Consider the following 9857-nt stretch of genomic DNA (forward strand, 5'->3'; position numbering starts at 1 on the left):
AGGCTTTAGATCTATCAGCTAATTGAATAATTACACCATCATTTTTTAGCTCACCTAAGTTCATGGATGCATAAATTGAATAGGGCATGATATTTATTGATGCACCTAAGTCTAACATGGCATGTTCGAACTTGGTATTTCCAATAACACAAGGGATAGTAAAGCTACCTGGGTCCTTGCATTTAGGTGGCAGTTTGCGTTGCAAAACAGTGGACACATTCTCACTTACCCTTACTACTTCTTTGTTCAACATTCTCCTCTTGGTTGTGCACAACTCCTTCAAGAACTTAGCATACTTTGGGACTTGTTTGATAGCGTCAAGGAGCGGGATGTTCACTTGCACTTTCCTAAAAGTGTCCAAAATGTCCTTGTTGCTTTCCTCATTTTTTGTTTGCATGAATATGCAAGGAAATGGTGCATCGGGTGGAATAGGGTTAGAATTAACACAATTTGAACCCAACTTACCTGTGGAATTTAGGGGTGCTAGGAGTGCACGGCAAGGTTGTTTCCTTCCTTGCTGTGGGTATATGTTGGACATCCTCCTTTTGTTGCAGCTTCTCGTCCTCCTTTTGGGCAGATTTTGATGGTTGGGGGTCCCGTTCCAATTTCTTTTCCACTTCTTAACGTAATGGCCTTGGCGGATTCAAATCCTCCCCTTGGATTCATAACGGTTGTGCTAGGTAATTTGCCTTGCTCTTTGAATTGCCCCATGAACTCCGCCATTTGGCCCATTTGTTTCTTCAACTCATCCACCTCCTTAACTTGATTGAGCATTGTTTTGGTTTGATTTTGCTGCCCCTGCACCAAAGAGGTTAGTAATTGAACAATTTGATCATTATCCATGGATGTACCTAAATTGGTTTGAGTAGGTTGTGATTGAGGTTGCGTTGATACGTAGGGCTTTGGGTATATCCCAGGGGGTGGTGGCCGAATTCCTTGAGGTTGTTGAGACTCATTCCATTTGAAATTTGGGTGATCACGCCATCCCGGATTGTAAGTGTTGGCATATGGATCATATCGGGGCTGATTCGGGCTTTGGTAGCCAATGGTGTTTGCACTTTCCCATTCACCATTCTCAATCAATTAAGGACACTTCTTAGATAGGTGGCCTTGAATGGAGCATACACCACACACACTTGGGGAAATTTGTTGCGTTTTGCATTATTCCATAAACTGTGAAAACATAGAAGTAAGGTTAGTTATTTGAGATTGCAAATTAGAAACGGAACTTACCAGGCATCTAACATTTGACGTTCAATGGGAAGAAGTCTTTCGTAAAAGTATTGAATGAGCAATTTTTCCTTCATTTGGTGTTGAGGACATGAAGCAACAAGACCTTTAAAACGTTTATAGTTCATAGTATGCAGGGAATGACACTCCTTGATTTTGCTGAATACCACTAATTATTTTGCGTAGAAGAATGACTCAAGAAGTTGGGAAAAACTTCTCCAAGAACTCCCGTTTCATGCTCTCCCAAGATGTGGCAGTTCCGGGAGCTAATTCATATAACCAATCCTTGGCCTTTTCCATGAGAGAAGAGGGAAAAGCCTTCACTTTTAGAATGCTCCCATCAACATTCACAGGGGTCATGCTTGAACGAACAACCTCAAACTCTTTCAAATGTTTATTAGGATCTTCCATGGACAGCCCATGGAACTTAGGAATATGGTGCAATAGGCTAGACTTTAATTCAAACTCGTCAATCTTGTCTTGGGCCTGCCCTTGGATATTGAATGCATAAAGGCACGACATTATCTAATCCTGAGGCCAAGGGTTCCTTGATTGTTCGGTTATCGGCTACCATGATTGGTTGTTCCTCAACAACCTTTTCTGCCGTGGGTTCCCCTTCTTCCTTAACTACAACTTCTTCTTCAATCTCGAGACCAGGGTTAAGTGGATTGGTCTCTTGCTGATTTCTCTTCCTTTTCAAACCCCGCTCAAAATCGTTGTCAAAGTTAAGGATGCTCTCAGGAATGGATTGAGAACTACAAGTCATAAACTACTACCTGAAACAAGAAAACAAAATAGAATCAGAAACTGAAACAAAACAAAACACACGAAAATAAAATAAAAAGAAACAACGGGGGATTAGCAAAGTTGCTAATCCCCGGCAACGGCGCCAAAAATTTGATGCGATGTAAAACAAGCACACAAATTAAAACCTTTTTTGACAATTGTAGTATGTGTATAAGTAGGCATCGTTCTAAACCGGGGATTAGGAGGGATTGCTAATCTAAACTAAATTGACCTAATAACATAAAAACTAGACTCTAAAACTCTAACTAAAGTTATATGACTCAAACAACCATAAAAGACTCAAAATAGCTTCAAACAATCAAATTGACTCAAGACACTCAAAATGACTTTGAACGAAAATTGATTTGATTATGACTCAAGACACTCAGAAACACAAAATAACTCAGATTCTAACCTAATTGACACTTAAAACAAGGGGGGGGGGGTTTTGGTTTTGACGAATTTGAACTAAAACAAGACAAAAACTAAACTAGACAAAGTTTGGTAAGAATTTGGATTTCTAGATGGTTTGTGGGCTTAGCTAGAGGTTCCTTATCCACACATAACTTATATGAACATGAATCGATTTCCAGTTACTCTTTTGTTGAATTATGAACGACAGTGCCCTAGATTAACCGTGTCAATCACTAATTAATTTTCAAATTTTCCTTTAGTTATTGCATTGGATGACATCATTCGACAGCCCAAAGCATTCTTCAAAAGTTCCCTACATGACATCATAATAGAGATACAATCAAAGATCAGTACGTTCTATGAAAATCATAAGCATTGACAAAGCATTCGTAACTATGACATCATGATACTCATGCAGGAATTTAACTTAACTGCGATCGTGACTAGCAACCTTCACTACTTGTGAATATAAGTTCCTAACTATTATGTAAAATTCCTTATATTCTAGCATCAAATTCATACATACAAACTAAGTGTGCACCCTTAATCAACATACAAGAATAGGTTCTGAATAAAATAGTTAAGCAAATTGCATTCACGATTCACAAATTCATAACTGGATTTAATCAATTCATATTGCATATAAAATCATGGCTTCAAAGTTTCCCTAGCTAAAACAAGTTTAGCCTCTCATGTTCACAACAAAAGAAACAAAATTGAATTTAAACATTGAAATCCAAAGATTGATTACACCTAAAACGCCCAACGAATCAACTTGGATGCCCTGCACGTTCAAGCTCCTTTCCTTTCTTCTCCTTGCTACGGCATATAGGTTAAGGGATGATTTGGATGTGTTTCTGGGTTAGGAATGGATTTGGATTGGTAAGGGGGTGTGGCAAAGTAGAGGAATGGTGTGTGGATGTGTGGTTGAAGGTATGAATGTATGGAAATGGTGGAGAATGAATGTAGGATGCGGTAGAGTAGTGGGACGAATTAGGGGTGTGTACTGATGGTGTATGGTGTCATTCTCCTTTAAAGGGTGCGGACAAAGGTTTATTAATTAGCCAAGTATCTAAAACCCTAGGGAAATAAGGTAAAGGTGCAGCAAGAATCCAATGAGAAAAGGAAATAAAGTTTTATTAATGTCAAAGGATTGTTATTCTAAAACTACTAGGAAAAAGACTAAGTCAAAGTCAGAAATTAAAAGGAAAGGGAATATAGGGTGCGGCAAAGGCAAAGGGAAAGAGGAAATGCTGGTGAATTAAAAAGGGAATGTGATTTGGTGTAGAAAATATGAAAGGGAAGGTCTCTCTTGTGCGGCAAGGAAGGAGAATGGAAGGGGAAAGGGAACGGTGGTGCGGCAAGCCTAGAATGGTGCAAGGAACTTTTGGTTGTTGTCCTAGAATGCATAGGAAACCTTCAATGTTGCTGGAACTTAGGGACATTTAGGATTAGGAAAAGTCAAACCAAAATAGGACACCTTGGCTTAACTTTCCTACTTCAAGTAAGAATCCTCATTTGAGTAGGAATCTTTCTTTGATTAGGACTCTTTCTTTGATTAGGACTCCTTATCTCTTCAAGTCTTCAATTTCGTCCATTCCTTTTGCTCCATAAATATGCTATCCATTCCAAGCCCAATTTTGCTCCAAAAGGCTCCAAAATGCACCTTATTGCTTCATAAGGCATATGGACCTACAAACGCACGAAAATAGCTTAAAATACTAAAATAGCTAAGAACTAATTAAGTAAATGCAAGGAAACAAGCTAATTAAGTCACATAAATATGCTCCTATCAAACTCCCCCACACTTAGCTTTTGCTAGTCCTCGAGCAAAAAGGAAACAATCAAAAGAAACAAAACACAACTAGACCTTCCAACATTTGCCTCAGGGATTTCCAATGCACATGACATGTTAAAAATCACTATTCACATAGATTTTAATCATCCTTACCCTCAAGCACACACTTAATCACAGTTACCACTTACTAGCTCGCATTTAATCAAATTAAAACATGGTTTTGAATGTAGTAATATGCCTTAGAGAATTCACTCAATTCCTTACCAGGTGCTCTCTTATTTTCACATAAGAATTTCTGACTACACTCCCTACACTAGGTATATGTGAGAAGATTGATGTAAACATGAAAACTAATACTCACATATGTTATAACAAAGAAAGCACTTTTCTGAAATTATTAATGCATGTATATATATATGATCTTATGAATGGAATGTCATTACTTAGATGTGAGAACCATATGCCCTAAACCCTACAAACACACGAAAATAGCTTAAAATACTAAAATAGCTAAGAACTAATTAAGTAAATGGAAGGAAACAAGCTAATGAAGTCGCATAAATATGCTTCTATCACTGAACATTTGTATCGACGAGGATTCTAGGCAAATCTCAATATAGGTGGCTATCTCTGAGGGTATAATCCTTAGCCACTCTATTGTACTTTACTTATGCTCTGACATCAAGTGTGGAATGGGTTTATACCGGCTCCCCAGCGCACTCTTATATTTAGGCACTTTTTAGGTTTAAATTCACTCACATTTTCCACATCACTACACTTTATGGCTTTGTCACCTTCTAGGTGTCGGCCAACACAGCTCGATTCAGAGTCCTAGTGGACATTTTGGGTCAGGGTGTGTCACGGGTGGTTAAGTTGGGATAGGTAGTGGTGGAGTCGCTCATTGGCCCGACTTTGAAATGTTGATATTGTGTCAAAGTGGGTTCCCTAAAAACTGATTGTTTCAAATGTGAACAAGATCCTGAACTGGTGAAGAATATTATGATGCTTGAGAAAAAAAAAGGGGCCATCGAAGTAGAATTAGTTGCACATACGACCTACTAAAGTTTAGTCACACATGATAGGAAGGTGAAGAATCTCACATTGGACTTCATATAACAAATTAAAACTTATATAAATAGAATAAGTCACACTAAATGTGGTCCCACTTGCAGGCATTTTGTTATAAATTTCAAAGCATGATGAACTGTGTAAGTGGTTAAATTGAGACAAGATGTAATTAATAATACACAACTTACTTGACTCTTAAAACTTGACAAACTTTGTCATAAACCATAATCAACTACAAAGTAAAGAAGTACATTCTTACCTTCTGTGTACATATTCAATTTCTTCATTGACACCCTAATCAACCTTAGCCTACCGTTATTAGAAATTTGGTCTCCGTAGCATTATCCATAATCATAAACATTAGCTAGCCTAAACCATTATGGTTATAATGCGACCTAAAATACACTTCTTGTTTGTTCCATTGCTAAAGAAGAAGCATTTGTGCTAAAAGGTTTGCTATAACAAGTGAAAATTTACCCATATCTACATGTAAGTATTTCCAAAGGACGAAATGGGTTATGCTTAAAGACAAGATACTAGGATGAGGGGGCATGGTATGAAAAGTAACCGCCGGGAAGAGACTGACCAAAAATAAGAGGCGAACCACCATCACACATTCACCTTTGACTTGCCTTGGATTAGATAAGATAATGGAACTTCTTCCACGTGTCAAGGTCATAGTGGTGCCTAGTGATAAGGCTTGCATTCAAATTGGTCCTCTGCTTCATGTGGTCTATATGCTCTAATGTCATCATTTACATCATCTAGTGATATGACATTGCTAGTTGGAGCACTATTTATAGGAAGGGAGAATATGAGTTATGCATCTTTCAACCAAGATAAGTAAAGCACTCTAGCAAAGAAGAGAAAGCATAGAAAGAGAGAGAGAGAGAGCAATGGCTTCCTCCATGATTTCCTCTGCTACTGTGTCTACAGTTTATGCCGGCCGTGCTGCCCCGACTCAAGCCAGCATGGTTGCTCCTGGCCTCAAGTCGTCCTCAGCTTTCCCTATCACCAGAAAGAACAACGATATTACCTCTATTGCAAGCAATGGAGGAAGAGTGCAATGCATAGTGGTATGAATTAATAGATGCTACTAAATTACTAATTCCATACAATTGTGTTAGTGTTATAAAAGAACTCTAAAAAATAAACCCAATTATATTATTTGGATTGAGAGAAATAGAAGTATATGAATTGAGTGAAATTAAAAAAGATTCAATAATCAGTAATTAGTAATCGGATGATTCAAGAATCGTTCATTCAAATTAGATCTCAGGATTGGACAAATTATTCATTAACAGAAAAAAAAAAATGCAAGATCTGACTGATAGAATAAACACAATCATAAATCAAATAGAAAAAAAATTACAAAAGACAATAAAAAGGGATTTATAACTTCAGATAGAAATTTGAGTTCTAACAAAATAAGTTATGATGATAAAAGATTTAAACTTGCTATTTAAGTGTGATTATATAAATCCTAAATTAGATTTTATTCTAGTTATTCTTCTCTATTAGGATTTGTATTCCTTAGAGGAGAAGGATAGGGGTGGGCACAGGCCGGATAGAGTGATTTTGAGTTTTGGAAGCGGACCTAACACCCAACCCATTTAAAATGGGGCAATTAGGGGTGGGTCCACGGGTCCAACTCTTTTTCTTTTTTTTTCTTTTTTTTTCTTTTTTGTTTTTAACTGCATAGCAACACAGACATGTTTTAGAAAATTACAAGACTTGTTTCACAAGCTTTTGTACACAGAAGCTGTTTATGAAAATTGAGGATGCATTGCACATCAATTCTTATATATACACAGATACACATATTAATAATAGCCATTGACCATATCTAGTAATGAGCAGTGATAGAGATCCTAAATTCTTGTGTTCCTTACATACCTGAGAATCGAGAAATGTACAGCTAGCCAGAGCAACTTCTAAAGCCCTAAACTCAAAGGGCAAGTAATCAGGTTAAATGGTTTGCATCACCTTCGGGTGTCGGCCTTCACATGGCCATCTCGATGTCCCTCGGACATCGGGATCGGGGCATGTCAATATCATTTATCTTGAAGAACAAGATAGATTATTTCTAAGAACCAACTACTTCCGTCAAAGAAAAACTAAGCATGATGTACCAACTATGAGCACAACTCACCTTTGCTCATTTGAGATGGCAGGTCTGGATGGAAATTCAACTTTTCGAGCTTCAATAATTGTGTCCTCCTGTAGTATTCGTTCCTGGGTCTGATCATGCCCAAAAGGGCGTCTTCCAAATAGCATTTGGTATAACATAATACTTGCTAACCAGACGTCAACCTGCTTTCCAAGAGAGACCGTGTTAAAAAAAAAAGGAGTTTTAACAAAAAGTCCACGATACTGTTCACTTTAACGAAAAACCACATTTTTACACTAAAAGTCAATTCTGGTACTATTCACTTTACCCTTTATTTTGTCCTTATCAATAAAACTCAAAGTTTTCAAGCCCTTTTCATTAGTTTTCCTTAAAAAAAACCTTGGGACCCAAGTTTAGGAGAATAAATGTCAGAGGAGAAACAATTTGGCTTTCTGATAAGTTCTTTTCCAAATAATAAGATTATGGGGACACTAATTGTATTTGTAGTCTAGTACGCGAAGAAATTTACATGCCCAGACTAGGCTATAGGAAAATTGATATAAAACAGAAAATTTATCTATAAGGTACAAATTTATTAAAGTCACAAACCTTCGATGATGTAAGAGGTGTCTTGCTGAGCTCGAAGCATTTAGGAGGTAAATACCTGCAATAAGGAATTATTAAATATTCTGCTACTTAAACCAAATGTACAAAAATGTCAAGGAGAAGAACCTAGGAATTGAGAATCCATAACAGAATCTACAAATCCTTAAAAAACCCTAAATCCCTAAACCGGAAATTCACATAAGTAAAAAACCCTAATTCATAATTTCCTAAATGTTAGTAGGATGATGATTGCTGGCAGTGTTCTCGACGGCAGTGATGTGTTGTTGGTGGTCGTGATGGCAGTGAGGTCGTCATGGTTATGGTACCTAGGTTCTTTGGGATGTCATACATGAGGAGAGATAGGTGGTGCCTTTGTGGTGGTTGAGACGGCGGTGAGAAGAGTACGTAGTCGGAGTCGGAGTCGAAGTCGCAAGGGTTGATGTCGTCAAGAAGGATATGACAAGAGTTGATGGTCTGGACTGGAGACTCTGGATTCTAAGAGAGATGGAGCAACAGAAGAGTCCATTTGATCCATTATATGTAGAACAGGTCGGTTTAAGGCCCCGTTATTCTAAAAAATAGGACTTGGCTCGCCCCTAAAATACACACGGCCCGCTTATTCTCTAAAGAAATTGGACTCACCCCGTACCCACCTTGTTGTCTACCCGGCCCAACCCCTCGAGAAGGATTTCTTCTCTCCCTTATTACTATAAATAAAGGCACCACATAGGGGAATAACACATTCTCTCACAACCGTACAAACACATCTCTCTCTCTCTCTCTCTCTCTCTCTATATTTTCTCTGTGTAGCCGGCCCCCTCTCCTTGTCAGTTAAATATAGGCCACAACAGTTAGTACATTTATTTTACATTTGAAAACAATAGTAACCAAATACATTTTCAATAATTAATTAGTACAAAAGTTATTACATTATCTGTCGGTATATAATAAATTATTATTAACAGTTTAATAAATTAACATATCAAACTAATAAATATGCTTGCAAATATATATGTATAGTTTGATAACTTCGGGTCATATCCTTTGCAAATTATAGAATTTATTTCCAAATTACTTATATGTATTTTTGTTTAACTTGGCCGAAATAATACTAATGTTTGTGTTATTGTTTTGGCCAACAAAAAGGTACTCACCGAAGTACAATGAATTTATCAAATATATTTTGATGAAAACAGGTGCAGTCTCCAGTTGGATTGAAGAAGTTCGAGACCCTCAACCTTCCTCCTCTCTCTCCCGAGTCCTTGGCCAAGGAGGTTGACTACCTCCTCCGCAACAACTGGGTTCCCTGCTTGGAATTTGAGTTGGAGGTTAATAACTTCTAACACTATATATACATTTATATTGTAATTTGTTAAGTTAATTGTTTCCTAACTTAATCTTATTGAACAAAATTGTGGTATGTATATATAGACTGGATTTGTGTACCGTGAGAACCACAAATCCCCAGGATACTATGATGGAAGCTACTGGAAGCTGCCCATATTGGGATGCACCGACTCTTCTCAGGTGTTGAAGAAGCTGGAGGAGGCCAAGAAGGCCTATCCCAACTCCTTCATCCGTATCATCGGATTCGACAACGTGCGCCAAGTGCAGTGCATCAGTTTCCTCGCCTACAAGCCTCCAGGCTACTAAGTTGTTGTTGAAGTTTCATCATGTTTCTGTTAGGAGTATTAAGATCCTATGGCTATGGAATTGACATGTGTCAAGAGATTAGAAAGTTAGTTAAGTTTGTTGTGATTGTAGCTTAGAGTGCAAGCTAATATAGCAATTATATATAGCTTGTAATAAACAGTTGTAACTAATGATAAGGATCAATAAATTTCC

The 9857-nt window shown here is 37.6% G+C and overlaps 1 protein-coding gene across 1 annotated transcript; it reads left to right on the forward strand.

The window, feature by feature from the left end:
* The first annotated feature begins 6152 nt into the window (after nt 1-6152).
* Nucleotides 6153-9857, forward strand: LOC103948503 (ribulose bisphosphate carboxylase small subunit, chloroplastic-like). Its single transcript, XM_048566368.1, has 3 exons — nt 6153-6372; nt 9209-9340; nt 9444-9857. The coding sequence occupies exons 1-3, from the start codon at nt 6193-6195 to the stop codon at nt 9663-9665; spliced, it is 534 nt and encodes a 177-aa protein (XP_048422325.1). The 5' UTR covers nt 6153-6192; the 3' UTR covers nt 9666-9857.

The sequence above is a fragment of a genome, unplaced genomic scaffold (assembly GCF_019419815.1).
Source record: "Pyrus x bretschneideri cultivar Hongxiangsu unplaced genomic scaffold, Pyrus_bretschneideri_v1 Contig41, whole genome shotgun sequence".
Taxonomy (NCBI): domain Eukaryota; kingdom Viridiplantae; phylum Streptophyta; class Magnoliopsida; order Rosales; family Rosaceae; genus Pyrus; species Pyrus x bretschneideri.

Excerpts from the sequence above, each read along its gene's own strand:
- LOC103948503 (XM_048566368.1), top strand. The coding sequence starts at position 6,193 with ATGGCTTCCTCCATGATTTCCTCTGCTACTGTGTCTACAGTTTATGCC. Across the intron at positions 6,373-9,208 it reads GAAGAGTGCAATGCATAGTG|GTGCAGTCTCCAGTTGGATT; the intron begins GTATGAATTAAT and ends TGATGAAAACAG. Across the intron at positions 9,341-9,443 it reads GCTTGGAATTTGAGTTGGAG|ACTGGATTTGTGTACCGTGA; the intron begins GTTAATAACTTC and ends ATGTATATATAG.